A 20473-nucleotide genomic window follows, 5' to 3' on the forward strand; every position below is an offset into this window, starting at 1 on the left:
ATGGGGATCCTAATAAACTAATAAATAAACAGCAGAGTATAGTTCAGTACAATACAATCAATTATAGTGTACTCGAATCTAGTGATAAAAAAAAAAAAATAGATACAGTTACATATTGGGATATTATTTTTTATGATATATTGTATTGACAATATTGCAATATAATTGTTGCGCGTTCTCAATCTTCTTTTAAATATGAAGCCAATTTGTTTTCAACACTTATTTCCATGACTATCAAAACTCTCTCTTGTCCTTCTGCAGCAGTTTGGAACATAGAATCGCAAAAAAATCACAGTATTGAATCACAACACATGTGAAACGTGGGACTTGCAATACATACTGTATCATATCGGCACCTAAATATCGTGATAATATCGTATCGTGAGGACCCTGGCAATTCCCAGCCTTAATCAACTCTAGTGTGCTCTACTGTACTAAACTTTAGTTAGTACTGAACTAAACTTCACTGTACTGAACTAAACTTCACTGTACTGAACTAAACTCCACTCTACTGAACTAAACTTCACTGTACTAAACTTTACTTTACTGTACTGAACTAAACTTTACTTCACTCTACTCAACTAAACTTTACAGTACTTTATTTAAAACATTTCCAGACACTCTTGTTCAGAGTGCATCAATTTTCATGCTTTTTTATACTGGGAATCGAATCCACAACCCTGGTGTTGCAAGCGTCATGCTCTACCAATTGAGCCACATGGGTCCACTTACTATTCTACGTTATATTGTACTGACTAACCTAAACTCTACTCTACAGTACTGTGCAGTGCAGGGCAGTCCAAACTTGTGAAACAGACATCTATGATTGGTTCAGATTTGAACTGACCAAATTTCAATGTCCATGGATGTCCTGTGTCAATCAGTGTTCAGTGGGTGAGAGGGCTGGTTACAGTAAATGGAATGAGAGGGGACTCATGGGTAGGTGTCAGTAAGAGCCGGGAGAGGTGACATTAACTGGAAAGAGAGAGGAGAGAAACAGGGAGAGAGAAAGGAAGGGGTTGTCCAGACTGTTTTCACACTCTCACTTTGACCACCACTCGACAGAAAGGGAAAGAAAACAGTAATGAGCTGAACATAACAGTATGCCAGTAGAAGGGAGGACAGTAGCAGTTGACACAACTGTGGTTTGGGACTACTATGAATTCCCATTGTAGTCAATTCAGTTGCAGTCATTCTGTTACAGATGTTTTAGTCACTCCGTTACCGATTTGGTGACAGAACGACACATTTTAACCACTTAAAAATCATAAGCCACATTGTTATTAATAAAAACACAATCACTAATTTGTAGGTCTACCTTTACTTGTTACTTCTGTCAACTTAAATTATTTTCCCTCATGAGGGAGAGAAATCTGAAAATAACTTAAAGATATGTGGGTTTTTGCTAATAGTATTACAAAGCAATGCTTCTTAAACTTCCGAAAGGCAAATAACTAAATACTAACTACACAACATTATTGTGTTTTGATGTATTTCTAATACCTGGTAGATGTTGTCTAAGACCCCTTTTCCATCTGTTTGAACAGAAGTCAAAGCCTATGCTTATTCCTAGTATTTACGTAAAAAAAAATGGTTGAAAAATGTATCTAAATGTTTTCCATCCTAAAAACAAGGAATAGGGAAAGGCTTTGATTTATGTTTTAATTTCAACAACAAAGAATTTACATGCTTTGTGAGAATTTGTCAGCGAGTGGGTAAACCGCCACTACCATCCATCCTATTGGCCAACGTGCAATCACTGGAAAATAAACTGGATGAGCTACGATCAAGATTATCCTACCAATGGGACATTAAAAGCTGTAATATCTTATGTTTCACCGAGTCGTGGCTGAACGACAACACGGATAATATAGAGCTGGCTGGGTTTTCCGTGCATCGGCAGGACAGAGCAGCTACGTCTGATAAGATGAGGGGCGGGGGTGTGTGTCTATTTGTCAATAACAGCTGGTGCTCCATGTTAATATTAAAGAAGTCTTGAGGTATTGCCTGAGGTAGAGTACCTCACAATAAGCTGTAGACCACACTATCTACCAAGAGAGTTCTCAGCTATATTATTCGTAGCTGTCTATTTATCACCACAAACTGATGCTGGCACTAAGACCTCACTCAACGAGCTGTATAAGGGCCATAAGCAAGCAAGAAAATGTTCATCCAGAAGTGGCGCTCCTAGTGGCCGGGGACATTAAGGCAGACAAACTTAAATCCGTTTTTCCTCATTTCTACCAGCAACCAGAGAAAAAAAAAACTCTAAACAACCTTTACTCCACACACAGAGACGCATACAAAGCTCTCCCTCGCCCTCCATTTGGCAAATCTGACCATATTTATATCCTCCTGATTCCTGCTTACAAGCAAAAACGAAAGCAGGAAGTACCAGTGACTCGCTCAAAACGGAAGGGTCAGATGATACGGATTCTACGCTACAGGGCTGTTTTGCTAGCACAGACTGGAATATGTTCTGGGATTCTTCCAATGGCATTGAGGAGTACACCACCTCAGTCACTGGCTTCATTAATAAGTGCATCGACGACGTCTTCCCCACAATGACTGTACGTACATATCCCAACCAGAAGCCATGGATTACAGGCAACATCCGCACTCAGCTAAAGGCCAGAGCTAACGCTTTCAAGGAGCTTATAAGAAATCCCGCTATGCCCTCAGACGAACCATCAAAAAGCGTCAATACAGAACTAAGATTGAATCCTACTACACCGGCTCTGACGCTCGTGGGATGTGGCAGGGCTTGAAAACTATTACGGACTACAAAGGGACCCCAGCCGCAAGCTGCCCAGTGACGCAAGCCTACCAGATGAGCTAAATGCCTTTTATGCTCACTTCGAGGCAAGCAACACTGAAGCATGCATGAGAGCACCAGCTGATCCGAACGACTGTGTGATCACGCTCTCCGTAACCGATGTCAGCAACATTCACAAGGCCGCGGGGCCAGACAGATTACCAGGACGTGTACTCAGAGCATGCGCGGACAACTGGCAAGTGTCTTCACTCACATTTTGAAACTCTCCCTGACCAAGTCTGTAACACCTACATGTTTCAAGCAGACCACCATAGTCCCTGTGCCCAAGAAAGGGAAGATAACCTGCCTAAATGACTACTGCCCCTTAGCACTCACGTCGGTAGCCATGAAGTGCTTTGAAAGGATGGTCATGGCTCAAATCAATACCATCATCCCGGAAACCCTAGACCCACTCTAATTCGCATACTGCCCCAACAGATCCACAGATGACGCAATCTCAATCGCACTCCACACTGCCCTTTCTCATCTGGACAAAAGGAACACCTATGTTGAGAATGCTGTTCATTGACTACAGCTCAGCGTTCAACACCATAGTGCCCTCAAAGCTCATCACTAAGCTAAAGACCCTGGGACTAAACACCTCCCTCTGCATCTGGATCCTGGACTTCCTGACGGGCCGCCTCCAGGTGGTAGGGTAGGAAACAGCACATTTGACACGCTGATCCTCAACACTGGGGCCCCTCAGGGGTGCGTGCTTAGTCCCCTCTTGTACTCCCTGCTCACCCACGACTGCGTGGCCAAGCACGACTCCAACACCATCATTAAATTTGCTGACGACACAATGGTGGTAGGCCTGATCACGACAATGATGAGACAGCCTATAGGAAGGAGGTCAGATACCTGGCAGTGTGGTGCCAGGACAACAACCTCTCCCTCAATGTGAGCAAGACAAAGGATCTGGTCATGTACTACAGGAAAAGGAGGGCCGAACAGGCCCCCAATAACATTGACGGGGCTGTAGTGGAGCGGGTCGGGAGTTTCAAGTTCCTTGGTGTCCACATCACCAACAAACTATCATGGTCCAAACACACCAAGACAGTCATCAACACCTTTTCCCCTTCAGGAGACTGAAAAGATTTGGCATGGGTCCCCAGGTCCTCTAAAAGTTCTACAGCTGCACCCTCGAGAGCATCCTGACCAGTTGCATCACTGCCTGGTATGACAACTGCTCAGCATCCTACCGTAAGGCGCTACAGAGGGTAATGCGTACGGACCAGTACATCACTGGGACCAAGCTTCCTGACATCCAGGACCTATATACTAGGCGGTGTCAGAGGAAGGCCCAAAGAATTGTCAAAAACTCCAGTCACCCAAGTCATAGACTGTTCTCTGCTACCGAATTGCAAGCGGTACCGGAGCGCAAAGTCTAGGTCCAAAAGGCTCCTACCCCAAGCCTCTCAGCTTCTACCCCAAGCCATAGGACTGCTGAACAATTAATCAAAATGTCCGTCCGGACTATTTACATTGACCCCCCCACCCCTTTGTTTTTACACTGCTGCTACTCGCTGTTTATTATCTATGCATAGTCACTTTACCCCTACCTACATGTACAAATTACCTCGACTAATCTCTACCACCGCACATTGACTCAGTACCAGTACCCCCTGTATATAGCTTCGTTATTGTTATTTTATTGTGTTACTTTATATTTAAAAAAATGACTTTAGTTATTCAGTAAATATTTTCTTAACTCTATTTCTTGAACTGCATTGTTGGTTAAGGGCTTGTAAGTAAGTAAGGATTTCACGGTAAGGTCTACACCTCTTGTATTAGGCGCATGTGACAGAACATTTGATTTGATGTGGCAGGGGATGATTACTAGCATTCATAGCAAATGTAAAACTATTTACACACTATTTTTACACTGTGTAGAGTATAGAGTCAAACCTAACTCTGTGTTTAAATCAATAGTGATTTCATTCCCCCATGTGGTTTCTAGACACCATAGACTACAGTAACCTACCATGGGGGCAAACATCAAACATGGGGGCTAGCCAAAAACAGATACATGTGTCACTCTATTATGTATGGACTCCAAAATAGGGGGGAAACGTCTAACTTTTAACCATGGAATAATAGTTGTACAATCACTGGATAGCCTGCCCTACATGATTCGTCCATGTTCATACAGAAGAGATGTGTGTGGCTACAAGTCATGTATTTTATGGTAATTTAAAAGAAGAAAAAACATATATATTATTGTATTTGCGGATGTTAAACAATATAGGACCATATCCAACAAGCATGTTGCAAGACATTAAATGCAAACATTGAATGCCTACAACTCTTGTAATAACACCCGTACTTCCTACTTTTACAGATTGCCTAGCCGGTGTCGTATCTCACGGCTAACACCCTTTTTCTCCATAACCAGATTTCCAATTGAGCAGACCATTAGGGTACAATAAGACTAGAATTGTAATGTGTTGAGAGGGAGAGACATTCGTCTATGGCAGCAGTGTGTGACTTCATGACCAAAATAAAAAGCAACGCAGCAACTGTTTATGATCAACATCAATTAATTGTACACTTACATTTTACCATCCTGTCAGTCGTAGATAACTTCGGATCATCATTCGGCTTGTTTTCGGACATTTCCATGGTGCTATATATTCAAATATATTTGAACTGTGCCTGAAAAAGATCCGATGTTGTCCTTACCCAACAAATCAACTCTATCCAAATGGGAGATCGCAGTGATCTCACTTGCTCCTTTCACTAGCCAAAAATACATGCAATAGGATTACAAATTTCAACACTGGTATACTGTAGGTCCGTGTGATTTACTGTTACTCTGTATCAAGTTCTCTCTCCCAGCGCTGTGCGCGCAACCTAGCCTGCAGTTGGTAAGACACGCCCACATATATATTTGCTCTTCTATTGGTGGCAGAGACTAGACCTCTGTGTTCATATTCCCCTTTGCCGACGGACTCGTTTTGTTTCAGTCTGTGTATGTCTAACATGTTTTTATAGGTTATATGTGCAGTGTTGTAACACATCAGTTCCCTCTTCTGTATGTTGCAACATTGTAACATCAATCATGGGTAGCGTTGGCCTGCAACTCCAGAGTCGTGCGCTGGATCCTACCAGTTCTGCTTAATCTCAGTCTCTAAACTTCACTCAATCTCTCTTGAAGGGTTTAGAGTTGTCATCATGCAAAATGTCATGCAATTTAGATGGCAAAAGATTCACTGTTTTGAGTGAGCACCACGAGGCTAGAGAGTAGTTGAATTCGATTTCACATCATGGCGCACAGGGTGAATCAACAGGCCTATATATTCTTTAGCTCCACGTTGGTGCATGTATTCAGCATAAACGCTTCACAACACTGTTAGTGAGGTTGTAAAGGGTGGGTTGTAAGTAGTTAATAGACAGTTCAGATTTTGGGATTTATAACTAGACTAGTTTAGAGACAGTTCAATTCGGTTGTTATTACAGCACCACCATGTGGACATTTAAAGACATTCTAATAGAGGAAAAGTAGACTAACCCCAACCAGTTCAGTTTGGTGACTGTCTGGCTCAATCCCAAATCGACATACAGGTCCTATCTTTGCCCTACTCACTTGTGGAAGTCTGGAAGGATTTAACAGTGGATACCAATTGCTTATACCAATCAAGTGATCTCCATAATTGAATGGCAGTCAATTTGCGCTCAATTTGGGATTGATCTGGTTATACCATGTTAAAATTGTAGCCACTTTAAAGGCAGAAAAATAGTAATCCCACCAATTACAATAGGGTTCCAGCATTGGATCCATATAGCGAAAGTTTTTATTCTTTATGTGGAATAGAAATGATCAATCCACCCAGGGACCTCATGCATCCCAAAAATCTGAGCGGGCACAAAGTATGTGAGAATGGCCGGTGGGGTTTTGGAGAGTGTAGCATTTTTCAAACACCTGAAACAGCATTTTCCTGCAACCTAGAGCCATAATCACAATTCTATCTTAAACATCGGTTTATTAATCTGTGTATTTAAGCATACCTCTTGAGCGGTATGTATCCTCCTGGCTGGTGATACTTTTTTTAAAGAAACTAAATACGCTTCTCTGCATCTCTGCTAAAATCTGGGTAAAAGATTGAAAGGAATGTGAGTCTTATTCAGTACATTTAGTAATTGCTTGCTTTTCTACAGTATACCAACTTTGCCAGCAGTCATGCCAGCTAAGATAGTCAGACAAGCTAGCTACTCTAACTTGATAGCATGAAATGGCTTCTTGGTAATAATAATAATAAATGTATTTCATCATCTCAAAGATGCTTAAAACAAAAAACAAAGTATATGTAGTTCTTGGCCTGGACAATAGTCTGAAACAGAGGCTGGGGCATGCGTCCAGGTCACATCCTACTCCAGTGGGCTGCACATAGTCCAAACATACAGTCTCCTGAAAGTCAGTCAAGAGCCTTCACTCTCCACTCTCAGCACTCTCCTCCTCCACACTGTTCTCAGCTTCTCTGATGCCCTGAAGCAGGCTTGGGTAAGGGGGAATCGGTGGTCTCATTCAGTGTGTGTGTGTGTGTGTTGGGGGGGGGGGNGGGGGGGGTCAGTAAGACAGGTCCGTATCATCAGGCCAACCACCTGTGGGAAGCCGGCGTCCGCTAGATCTCACTCTGGCGCCAGAGGCTCACTACCCATCAATTATTGATATAATACACCTTGGAGTGAGAGATCCAGTCAAAACTACAACGAGCATCTGTGATGTCCAAGCCTGTGTTATCTTCAGTTTCAAATAAAAACAAAGGCTGGCTCACTAGCCTCTGAGCTATCTTGACAAAAATAACTAACTTGCTGGTCCTAAACTAACAAAATAAAACGTTGATAAAAACATTTTATATAAAAAAAAACACATAAAACAATAAAATATTTACACATTTAAAGGAGCTCTCTGCCTAGGCGACCTCACGGCGCCATGGCAACTGGTAGCTAGTTATGACTTTGGGAGATATATATTTTTTAAACAGGACAAATCTGAGGGGGCACGTGCCCCTGTGAACCCTATGGGCATGAATAACCCAATTCATGTTAATGTGACAATATAGGAACCGTAGTTTTGGTCTGTGTTTCCCAGGGAACTCTAATTAGTGGTGAACATGTGAAAAGGTCTAAAAGCACCCCTTAGACCAGCTGTGACCAGAAGGGACTTTTTGCAGCAGGTTAGGAAAGTTTATGTAGCAGGTTAGGAAAAGGGTTAGGGTTAGGGTTAGGGTTAGGGTTAGGGTTAGGGTTAGGGTTAGGGTTAGGGTTAGGGTTAGGGTTAGGGTTAGAGTTAGGGTTAGGGTTAGGGTTAGCTAAAAATCTGTCCTAATCTGCTATGAAAAATTACTTCTGGTCGTAGTTGTACGCAATCTAGTCAAAACCCCTTAGACCTGTACAGGTGAGAGCTTAGTCGCATTGTGTAGAGGTTGTACTGCACTGTTGTTTTGCCAGTATTTCCTTGAAGGAAACCATTTTTTATTTTATTTATTTTTTACCTTTATTTAACCAGGTAGGCTTATTTTGAGAACCATGCAGTCTGTTTGGGAAGAAAGGTTTGTGCCATGGCCGATTGTACTTATCAGTATTTGTTTAAGTTTGACAATGTTCATTATGTTTATTGTTAGATAGTAATGCCACTGTAATGATGTTTCGTTTTGCAGTTGGTTTCATGTGTTTAGAGCCTTTGATGGCTTTGGGGTCCAAGTTAATCTGTTTCAAACGAGCAAATCTAAACCTGGAGCCTTTAAAAACTTTGCTATCTTTTTTATTTCTGCCTCTGAAGTTTCTCTATAAATGGGTCTATAAGTTACATTTAGTATTTTTTTGTCTTTGCTTGTTAATTATTCTTATTATTCGTATATTCTTATCAAGGGTACAGTTTATTTTATTTTATATTATGCTCCTTCCTCCATAGATCAGGTAAAGGCTAGACATCTGGAAATCCAGCCACCATGTTCTGCCCCATCTCTCTGTCTGATCTTGACAAGCAGGAAGCTCCCTGCCCTTATCAGACCAATTGCAAACAATAGAGCCCGTGTGTGGCGAGTTGTTTTTCTTTATCACAGCGGAGAGAAGGACTCTCACACAGACAGAGGTGAAAAATGAGCTCAGGTGAGTAGACCTTCTGAACTTTTTGATAAATTCTTAGACTTTTGTGTCTCTTGTGCTTCTCTGCAATTACATTTGAGTTTTTTGTGATATTGCTTTTGGAATATTGTTATTTGATACTTCACAGCTGTAATTGTGCATTATGACGTTGAAGAATCTGCTACACTGTTAGCATTATGATGTGGAAGAATCTGGTACACTTACTATTATTGTGCTTCTCTTATGACCAAGTAAATGTTTAAGAAAACTATGATGACTTAATTCAAAGTATATTCAACCATACCAATGTTCATATCAAACTTGTGAAGAGATTACTATCATTTCATATACATAATTAAAAGTTTCATAATTATACATGCTTTTAATTATACATAATTAAAAGCAATTTCGTAGTCAGTCTACCAGATGCTACATTCAATCAGTTCAACAATATGATGACTCTTACTTACCTGATTAGTTTAATGCGAAATGTGTTAGTAATATTTTAGTCATATTATTTAGCAGCAACATTTAGTCAAATAACTTGTATCTATCAAGGGAGATGGAGCCCCGTAAAGCATAAGGTCATGTTTTTCATAGAGAGACTGATTTGAACATGGATGGATAAAACACATTTACAACATATTACATATTGGTTTGATTTGCAATATGAGGCTTTTATTAGTGGCATTGCACCTGTGAAAATCTCCCTATTTCCATCATCCTCTTTTAGCCGAGGACCTGCTCATCATCTATGAGGCGGAGGCAGAGCAGTGGGCTGTATACCTGCGCTCTATCTTCGCCGGGCCCGTCTGGGAGGGAGGGATCTGTTGCTACGACATCGCCACAGTGACCAGCCGGCGGGAGGACTTTCTGCGACTTGGCCAGTACAAGGTCAAGCTGTTAATCCTCTCCAGGGGAATGCTAGAGGGCCTGTGCCAGCTCCGCCGCTTCTTCCTGGCCCGGGTGCTGAAGCCTGCGGCCCACGTGGTGGTGCTTCTGTGTGGGGTAGACAGCCTGGCGCCCCTCCTGGAGGTGGTGCCCCTCAAGGGGGACGAGTGTCTGCAGATATCCAGCGAGCAAGACGCCCATGAGTACCTGTCGGCTGTGACCGATATTGTGCAGAGAGGTACAGGGGAAGGGGAGGGCAGAGAGAGGGATCGTGGGAGGTTGGGTGCAGTGTAGAGGGTCAGCAAAATAGTTATTTTATGCTTATTCAATAATGAATTATACAATAATAATTGTATTCATTCCTGAGGCAACAAGTGGGAGGTAGGTGCGTGGATCAGAAAACCAGTCAGTCAGTATCTGGTGTTACCACTATTTGCCTCATGCAGCGCGACACATCTCCTTCGCATGAAGTTGATCAGGCTGTTGATTGTAGTCTGTGGAATGTTGTCCCACTCCTCTTCAATGGCTGTGCGAAGTTGCTGAATATTAGCGGGCTCTGGAGCGTACACATCGATCCAGAGCATCCCAAACATGCTCAATGGGTGACATTTCTGGTGAGTATGCAGACCATGGAAGAACTGGGACATGTTTGAGGAATTGTGTACAGAACCTTGCGACATAGGGCTGTGCATTATCATGCTGAAACATTAGGTGATGGCGGCGGATGAATGGTATGACGAAGGGCCTCAGGATCTCATCACAGTATATCTGTGCATTCAAATTTCCATTGCTAAAATGCAATCGGGTTCGTTGTCCATAGTTTATGCCTGCCCATACCATAACCCCAGCGCCACCATGGGGCACTCTGTACACAACGTTGAGATCAGAAAACCTCTCGCCCACATGACGCCATACACGTGGTCTGCGGTTGTGAGGCCGGGTCGGATGTACTGCCAAATTCTCTAAAATTATGTTGGAGGCAGGTTATGGTAAGGTAGAGAAAATAACATTCAATTCTCTGTCAACAACTCTGGTGGATATTCCTGTAGTCAGCATGCCAATTGCTTATGTTGTGTGACAAAGCTGCACATTTTAGAGTAGCCTTTTATTGTCCCCAACAGAAGGTGCACCTGTGTCATGATCATGATGTTTAATCAGATTCTTGATATGCCACACCTGTCAGGTGGATGTATTATCTTGACAAATGGGAAATGCTCACTCATAAGGATCTAAACAAATTTCTACACAAGTTTAGAGATGGTTTTTGTGCTTATGCAACATTTCTGGGATATTTTATTTCAGCTCATGAAACATGGGTACAACACTTTACCTGTTGCGTTTTCTGTTTTTGTTCAGTGTGTGTGTGTGTGTATATATATATTTTGGTTAGGCCAGGGTGTGACTAGGGTGGGCATTCTAGTTTCTTTATTTCTATGTTTTCTATTTCTTTGTGTTTGGCCGGGTGTGGTTCTCAGAGGCAGCTGTCTATCGTTGTCTCTGATTGAGAACCATACTTAGGTAGCCCTTTTTTCCACCGGTCTTTGTGGGAAGTTAACTTTGTTTGATGGCACATTACCTTAAGCTTCACGGTTTGTTTTGGTATTGTTTATTGTTTTGTTGGCGACATCTAATATTAAAAGTATGTACGCTCACCACGCTGCACCTTGGTCCTCTTTTTTCAACGGCCGTGACAGAACTTCCCACCACCAACAAAGGACCAAGCAGCGTGGCCAGGAGAGGCAGCCCCCCAAAAGAGCCGAGGATGGAACCAAAGCCAGTCGGGGTGAACTTGGAGGGGAGCGAAGGTAGTGAAGCAGAGACCGTGAAGGAGTTGATGGGAGATTGGAGGAGAGAGCTATGAGAGAGCTGCTGTGTTGGTGCATGAGGCACGACATTCGCCCTACGGAGCGTGTCCTCGGGTTGATGCCACCTGAGTCAGCTCTTCATACTAGTCCTGGTGAAGACTGTGCCAGCCCCACGCACCAGGCCTCCTGTGTGCCTCCCCAGCCCTGCACGTCTTGTGCCAGCTTGGCGCTCCAGACCTCCAGTGCGCTCCACAGCCCGGTGAGTCCTGCGCCGGCTCTACACACGGTTTCCCCAGTTCGCCAGGAGAACCCAGTGAGGCCTGTTCCAGCTCCCACACGTGCCGGGCTAGAGTGGGCATTCAGCCTGGAAGAGTGGTGCCAAGGCTACGCCACCAGATCTCCAGTGCTCCCCCACAGCCTGGTTCATCCTGTGCCTCCTCCAACACCAGGCTCCAGTAGGTCTCCCCAGCCTGGTTCATCCCATGCCTCCTCCACGGACCAGGCCTCCAGCGACGGTCTCCAGTCCGCTGCTCCAGCGGCGGTCTCCAGTCCGGAGCCTCCAGCGGCGGTCTCCAGTCCGGGGCCTCCAGTCCGGGGCCTCCAGCGACGGCCTCCATGCCGGAGCCTCCAGCGACGGTCTCCAGTCCGGAGCCTCCAGCGACGGTCTCCAGTCCGGAGCCCCCAGCGACGGTCTCCAGTCCGGGCCCGCTACGAGGTGCCCAGTCCGGGGTCGGCGGAGAGGGTCCCCGCACCAGAGGCGCCACCAAAGTGGGGGGAGCCAGAGGCGGAGGGGGGTCTACGTCCCGCACCAGAGCCGCCGCCGTAAGGAGGCCCACCTGGACCCTCCCCTTTAGAGTCAGGTTTTGCGGCCGAAGTCCGCACTTTTGGGGGGGGGGGGCGGTGTGTAATGTCACGCCCTGGCCATAGAGAGGCTTTTATTCTCTATTTTGGTTAGGCCAGGTTGTGACTAGGGTGGGCATTCTAGTTTCTTTATTTCTATGTTTTCTATTTCTTTGTGTTTGGCCGGGTGTGGTTCTCAATCAGAGGCAGCTGACTATCGTTGTCTCTGATTGAGAACCATACTTAGGTAGCCCTTTTTTCCACCGGTCTTTGTGGGAAGTTAACTTTGTTTGATGGCACATTGCCTCAAGCTTCACGGTTTGTTTTGGTTTTGTTTTGTTGGCGACATCTACTATTAAAAGTATGTACACTCACCACGCTGCACCTTGGTCCTCTTTTTTCAACGGCCGTGACAGTGTGTGTATATACTGTATATATGGTGGATGTTTTGGCTACATAGTTGGAATTGTTGAATGCACAATTATCACAGTAAATCTGTGATAATTTGACTAATGGCGCTGGAAGAAGTGGCAGCAGTTTTACGGGCACCTAACAAATTGTGCTATGTTTTTTTTGTTGTATTATTTGTAACTTATTTTGTACATAATGTTTCTGCCACCGTATCTTACGGCAAAAAAGAGCTTCTGGATATCAGGACAGTGATCACTCACCTCGGATTAGACAAAGATTTTGTCTTCAACAAGCAGAGGTACATCAGGATGTACATCAGACACCCGACAAGCCAACATCCCCATCATTGGCAAGAGAAAGAGACGCAGGTACAGAGGACACAGAGCGGGGTGCCTCGTAAGGATCCGCAGATGGCGAGTGGGATAGCTGCCGTTCCCGTCAATATTACTTGCCAACGTACAACCATTGGACAATAAATTAGATGAGGTACGATCATGAATATCCTACCAACAGGACATCAAAAATTGTAACATCTTATGTTTCACGGAATCATGGCTGTTAAATGTGCAACCAGAGGGAAAGAAATTCTAGATCACCTGTACTCCACACAGAGACGCGTACAAAGCTCTCCCTCGCCCTCCATTTGGTAAATCTGACCACAACTCTATCCTCCTGATTCCTGCTTAAAGCAAAAATTAAAGCAGGAAGCACCAGTGACTCGGTCTATAAAAAAGTGGTCAGATGAAGCAGATGCTAAACTACAGGACTGTTTTGCTATCACAGACTGGAATATGTTCCGGGATTCTTCCGATGGCATTGAGGAGTACACCACATCAGTCACTGGCTTCATCAATAAGTGCATCGAGGACATCACCCCCACAGTGACTGTGTACATACCCCAACCAGATACCATGGATTACAGGCAACATTCACACTGAGCTAAAGGGTAGAGCTGCCGCTTTCAAGGTGCGGGACTCTAACCCGGAAGCTTATAAGAAATCCTGCTATGCCCTCCAACGAACCATCAAACAGGCAAAGCGCCAATACAGGGCTAAGATTGAATCGTACTACACCGGCTCCGACGCTCGTCTTATGTGGCAGGGCATACAAACTATTACAGACTACAAAGGGAAGCACAGCCGCAAGCTGCCCAGTGACGCAAGCCTACCATACGAGCTAAATCACTTCTATGCTCGCTTCGAGGCAAGCAACACTGCGGCATGATTGAGAGCATCAGCTGTTCCGGACGACTGTGTGATCACACTCTCCGTAGCAAACGTGAGAAACACCTTTAAACAGGTTAACATTCACAAGGCCGCGGGGCCAGACGGATTACCAGGCTGTGTGCTCTGGGTATGTGCTGACCAACTGGCAGGTGTCTTCACGGAAATGTTCAATATGTCCCTGATTGAGTCCGTAATACCAACATGTTTCAAGCAGACCACCATAGTCCATGTGCCCCAAAACACTAAGGCAACCTGCCTAAATGACTACAGACCCGTAGCACTCACATCCATAGCCATGAAGTGCTTTAAAAGGCTGGTAAATGGCTCACATTAACACCATTATCCCAGAAACCCTAGACCCACTCCAATTTGCACACCGCCCAAACAGATCCACAGATGATGCAATCTCTATTGCACTCCACACTGCCTTTTCCCACCTGGACAAAAGGAACACCTACGTGAGAATGCTATTCATTGACGACAGCTCAGCGTTCAACACCACAGTACCTTCAAAGCTCATCACTAAGATAAGGATCCTTGGACTAAACACCTCCCTCTGCAATTGGATCCTGGACTTCCTGACGGGCCACCCCCAGGTGGTGAGGCTAGGTAGCAACACATCTGCCACACTGATCCTCAACACTGGATCCCCTCACGGGTGCGTGCTCAGTCCCCTCTTGTACTCCCTGTTCACCCATGACTACATGGCCAGGCACGACTCCAACACCATCATTAAGTTTGCAGACGACACAACAGTGGTAGGCATAATTCACCCAACTTATTGTGAGAAGCTTGTGGAAGGCTACCTGAAACGTTTGACCCAAGTTAAACAATTTAAAGGAAATGCTTCCAAATAGTAATTTATTGTGATCCTAACTGACCTGAGACAGGGAATCTTTGGACTAAATGTCAGGAATTGTGAAAAACTGCGTTTAAATGTATTTGGCTAAGGTGTATGTAAACTTCCGACTTCAGCTGTATATCTGTTGAATTTGATGATTTTTCAAGCAATTGCCTCAGAAACGAATTAGTGGACTTGCTGCACAAGCTACGTCCGCACAGCAATTTCCATACAACTGGGCATTGTCAAATCACAGATAGCCTATACCTGTAGCTCAAGTCAACACTCAAGTTAGTAAAGTAGCAAAGAATGGGAGGTCAGACCTCTAGCCCACCCTAACTTTAAATCAGTACATTTTTCTCTCAACCTCATGGCAAAATATGTAGGTCACTTTATTTTGATAGTCCAGCATGAGATTAGCTATAAATCTGCACATGTTTCTCTTTGCACCATGGCAAATGTGTAGAATTTCAGGAAGTTAGCTATTTTCCCCCTCAAAATCCTGTTTCCCAAAAACAAAACAAAAATTAGGTAGTTGCCCCGGGCATCAGATGTGGACACAAAGTGTAGGAACACAATGTCCCTGACTCTAGTTAAGTGCTGCCTCTGTTAGACAGTAGCTTGGGTTCAGTTTGACCTCGGTTTCCATGAGAACACTACATATTCTGAGGAATTTGACAGTAATTATTTCCTGAGTCACTCTCTACTCTCTGCTACCCAGTAAGAGTTTTCTGAGAAATTCAAAACCATCTGCTGCCATCCATATTGTTTTCCCCCCCTCATTGCTTAAGTGATCTAAAATGGACGGGAAGTCCAAAAGGTATGTTTGTCTGCCGGTGTGTCTCATCATTCAAATTCTCCCTTTCCTCTTTCATCACCAGTGGCCATTATCTCTCTTTATGCAAATCCAAATATACCCTACTTAGTCTCATCCTGCTGTGACACGCACAGCCAGTTCTGGATAATCTTTGTAAACTACTGTAAAACTCAAATGTAGATTTTAAAGCAACTCAGAAATGTAGATGTTCACTGTTGCTTGGGATATTTGAATCTCATGATTTACGAACAAAATTGAAGTACTTGAGCCAAAATAATTTTGTGAGACAAAGGCCCAAAGCAACACCAAGATGGGCAGTTGGCATTGCTGTTATGATTTTAGATGTCCTTTATGTCCTTTTATTTATTTTAGTTTTTGTGTATTTATTTTAAAAAAAATTGCATTGTTGTTTGCTGTTTTCTTCTCTCTTTTTATTTGTTCTCTTAAGTTCATTCTCTTGGTTGTTGGTGCATTGGGGGGGAGGGGTTCTTGGGGGTGGGGAATGGAATTAATTGTATTTTTAAATTTTTCTTCTTGGATCTTGGAAGGGGTCTCGAATGGTTGAGGGACAGCTATTGGGGAACTGTGGGGGGGGATCTTGGAAGGTTTGGGTTCACGTTTTTTGGCCTGGTGGGAGATCAGTCAACGTGCCCTTGAGCAGGGCATTGACCCTGGATGCTTCTGTGTGTCGCTCTGAATGGGAGTCTGTTGGATGACTGGTATGATGTAGTTGTTGAGCGGCTTCACTGTAGGTATATTGTATGTTTCGGATATTCAATAAAAAGAAATAAAAAAATCCCAGAGCTGACTAGGGAAAAATCATTGTAACTAAGAATTTGTTCTTAACTGGCTTGCCTAGTTAAATAAAGGTTAAAAAAAGAGAAGTTGCTCTGGAAAAGAGTGTCTGCTAAATGGCCTAAATGTAAGGCCATCTGGCACCAAATACGATGGTAGGGGAAACACTAAGTATTTAATGTTGGATTGACTGTCGGTGGGCCTTCCACAGGGCACCAGGCTGCAGCAGGGAATGTCAGTGCTGTTCCTGGGAAGTTGACAGGACCGGATCTAAAGCTGGAGTTAAACCAAAAGTTGGAGAGCAGGCAGTCTACCGGAGCCTCCAGTACCAAACCCAACAACATGCTGCTGGTCCCCTCCAGAGTTCCCTGTGGGGTGAGGCACTAACATGTCAGGAGGCAACATCAAAGCATTCAGTGACATGACTTATTCAGCCAGTCGTACATAAAATGTACTGTAACAAGATGTATGCAAACAATATAGATCCAAAATGCATACTTTTACATTTCAAATTGGTTTGGGTTTTTTGGTTGTTTACAGTTTTTTTTTTTTTTTAATTTTTTTTTTTTTAAACATGTAATAGAGCTGCTTTTTAGATGGTCAGAATGGCAACCAATGTACTTTTTCTATTGTTACAGTACGTTTATGTTTTGTGTTCTCCCTCCTGTAGACGCCAGGCGATGTGTTCATTCTTTTAAAAGATACTGTAGCCAGTAAAGATGCTGAGGTTGAGTTCAGTAGGAGTAAACAGAGGGTGAGAGTGAAACCTGTCCACTGGAACAAACACACCCTCTGTGTGAACGCAGCAGGTATGTGCAAATTCAATGGCATTGATGCTTATTGTAGAGAGTCATTCCACCTCCAAAAAGCACAAGAAATAGGATTTCGACCCTCACCGTTTCAGATTGTTATGAAATCGTTTCTATAATTAGAAACAGATTAGATGAACAGGATTCATATAATATTCAATAAATATAGTACCTAACATCTGATTTGGAACATAATTCTTCCTACCAATGAGGAAGATGTTAGGAATCGCCAAAAATGATCAAAGGGCTCCCACGGACCCCCTTCACCATACGGATAGCCCTCAGAGAGCTGCCATTTGTTACATTAAATTGACCACAGAATTTATTTTCATATTTGGGATTCCTCATGTCTTACTCAATGGTAGGAAGAAGTTTGGTCCAAATCGGATGTTGAGTACTATTTATGTTGAATCATATCTGAATCTGAGAAATTAAAAGGGCCAATTTGAGTGCAATCAATTAGCTTAATTACAAGGAGAGCAAATAAAATGTCAACAAAATAATGTCCCAGGAATGCTAATATTATCTGTTTCCAGCAACAAATAATTTCAGAACACTGGGAGGGTAGATGTCATGGGTGCTGAAATGACATGGAATGACCCTAGAGCGACTTGATGACCTTGTCAAAGAGCACACAACAAAACACCATGGTTTCTAAAATGATGATGCGCAATGCTTATGAAACAAGTTTATATAATTTGTTTTCCTGTTGCAGACTTCCAAGCAGGAAGTGTGGGCGTAACACTGTACTGTAGTGGGGTGGCGATGGGGAAGGCCCATCTGCAGTACTACAGCAGCATGGAGGAGATGGCTCGCCTTCTGACCAGGGTGGCAGACCCTGTGGACTTCATGTGCCAGGTACAGTTGAAGTCGGAAGTTTACATACACCTTAGCCAAATACATTTAAACTCAGTTTTTCACAATTCCTGACATTTAATCAATGCCATACAACTCTCCTTCCGTGGCCTCCAATTGCTCTTAAATACAAGTAAAACTAAATGCATGCTCTTCAACCGATCGCTGCCTGCACCTGCCCGCCTGTCCAACATCACTACTCTGGACGGCTCTGACTTGGATGTATTCAAGGCCTACCTTCAAACTCAGTGCCTCTTTGCTTGACATCATGGGAAAATCAAATAAATCAGCCAAACCTCAGAATAAAAATTGTAGACCTCCACAAGTCTGGTTCATCCTTGGGAGCAATTTCCAAATGCCTGAAGGTACCACGTTCATCTGTACAAACAATAGTACGCAAGTATAACACACCATGGGACCACGCAGCTGTCATACCGCTCAGGAAGGAGACGCGTTCTGTCTCCTAGAGATGAATGAACTTTGGTGAGAAAAGTGCGAATCAATCCCAGAAACAACAGCAAAGGACCTTGTGAAGATGCTGGAGGAAACAGGTACAAAAGTATCTATATCCACAGTAAAACGAGTCCTATATCGACATAACCTGAAAGGCTGCTCAGCAAGGAAGAAGCCACTGCTCCAAAACCGCCATAAAAAAGCCAGACTACGGTTTGCAACTGCACATGGGAACAAAGATCATACTTTTTGGAGAAATGTCCTCTGGTCTGATGAAACAAAAATATAACTGTTTGGCCATAATAACCATTGTTATGTTTGGAGGAAAAAGGGGATGCTTGCAAACCGAAGAACACCATCCCAACCGTGAAGCACGAGGGTGGCAGCATCATGTTGTTGGGGTGCTTTGCTGCAGGAGGGACTGGTGCACTTCACACAAATAGATGGCATCATGAGGGAGGAAAATTCTGTGGATATATTGAAGCAAAATCTCAAAACATCAGTCAGGAAGTTAAAGCTTGGTCACAATGGGTATTCCAAATGGACAATGACTCCAAGCATACTTCCAAAGTTGTGGCAAAATGGCTTAAGACAACAAAGTCACGGTATTGGAGTGGCCATCAAGCCCTGACCTCAATCCTATAGAAAATTTGGTGGGCAGAACTGAAAAAGTGTGTGTAAGCAAGGACGCTATAAACCTGACTCAGTTACAACAGCTCTGTCAGGAGGAATGGGCCAAAATTCACCACAACTTATTGTGAGAGCTTGTGTTAGGCTACCCGAAACGTTTGACCCAAGTTAAACAATTTAAAGCAATGCTACCAAATAAAAATTAGTGTATGTAAACGTCTGACCCACTGGGAATGTGATGAAAGAAATAAAAGCTGAAATAAATCATTCTCTCTACTTTATTCTGACATTTCACATCCTTAAAATAAAGTGGTGATCCTAACTGACCTAAGACAGGGAATTTTTTACGAGGATTATTATTTTATTTATTTTATTATTTAACCTTTATTTAACCAGGTAGGCAAATTGAGAACACGTTCTCATTTACAATTGCGACCTGCCAAGAATAAAGCAAAGCAGTTCGACACATACAACAACACATAGTTACACATGGAGTAAAACAAAACATATAGTCAATGATACAGTGAAAAAATAAGTCTATATACAATGTGAGCAAGTGAGGAGATAAGGGAGGTGAAGGCAAACAAATATATGTATAAAAAATAAATAAAAATAAAAAGGCCATGGTGGCGAAGTAAATACAACACAGCAAGTAAAATAAAAAATAAAAACACTGGAATGGTTGGTTTGCAGTGGAAGAAAGCCAAAGTAAAGAGACGAAATAATGGGGTGCAAAGGAGCAAAATAAATAAATAAATACAGTAGGTAAAGAGGTAGTTGTTTGGGCTAAATTATAGATGGGCTATGTACAGGTGCAGTAATCTATGACTGCTCTGACAGCTGGTGCTTAAAGCTAGTGAGGGAGATAAGTGTTTCCAGTTTCAGAGATTTTTGTAGTTCGTTCCAGTCATTGGCAGCAGAGAACTGGAAGAGAGGCGGCCAAAGGAAGAATTGGTTTTGGGGGTGACCAGAGAGATAAACCTGCTGGAGCGCGTGCTACAGGTAGGTGTTGCTATGGTGACCAGCGAGCTGAGATAAGGGGGGACTTTACCTAGCAGGGTCTTGTAGATGACCTGGAACCAGTGGGTTTGGCGACGAGTATGAAGCGAGGGCCAGCCAACGAGAGTGTACAGGTCGCAGTGTGGGTAGTATATGGGGCTTTGGTGACAAAACGGATGGCACTGTGATAGACTGGTGC

At 43.5% G+C, this 20473-nt stretch overlaps 2 protein-coding genes across 3 annotated transcripts in view; one reads left to right on the forward strand and one right to left on the reverse strand.

Annotated features, from left to right (window-relative positions):
- The window catches only part of LOC111960463 (protein phosphatase 3 catalytic subunit alpha), a 108887-nt gene extending 103218 nt beyond the window's left edge, over window positions 1–5669 (reverse strand). For both annotated transcript variants that reach the window (XM_023982478.2, XM_070437955.1), the window contains exon 1: window positions 5371–5669. In XM_023982478.2, coding sequence (XP_023838246.1) covers window positions 5371–5437 — 67 coding nt within the window. In that variant the 5' untranslated portion in view covers window positions 5438–5669. The remainder of the gene's footprint in view (window positions 1–5370) is intronic.
- Window positions 5670–8800: 3131 nt separating this feature from the next.
- The window catches only part of LOC111960442 (B-cell scaffold protein with ankyrin repeats), a 31765-nt gene continuing 20092 nt past the window's right edge, over window positions 8801–20473 (forward strand). The window contains exons 1-5 of the mRNA XM_023982435.2: window positions 8801–8926; window positions 9636–10031; window positions 16740–16903; window positions 17199–17337; window positions 18053–18195. Of these exons, the coding sequence (XP_023838203.1) occupies window positions 8917–8926; window positions 9636–10031; window positions 16740–16903; window positions 17199–17337; window positions 18053–18195 (852 nt within the window). The 5' untranslated portion in view covers window positions 8801–8916. The remainder of the gene's footprint in view (window positions 8927–9635; window positions 10032–16739; window positions 16904–17198; window positions 17338–18052; window positions 18196–20473) is intronic.

Source organism: Salvelinus sp. IW2-2015, linkage group LG37 (assembly GCF_002910315.2).
Source record: "Salvelinus sp. IW2-2015 linkage group LG37, ASM291031v2, whole genome shotgun sequence".
NCBI classification, from domain to species: Eukaryota; Metazoa; Chordata; class Actinopteri; order Salmoniformes; family Salmonidae; genus Salvelinus; species Salvelinus sp. IW2-2015.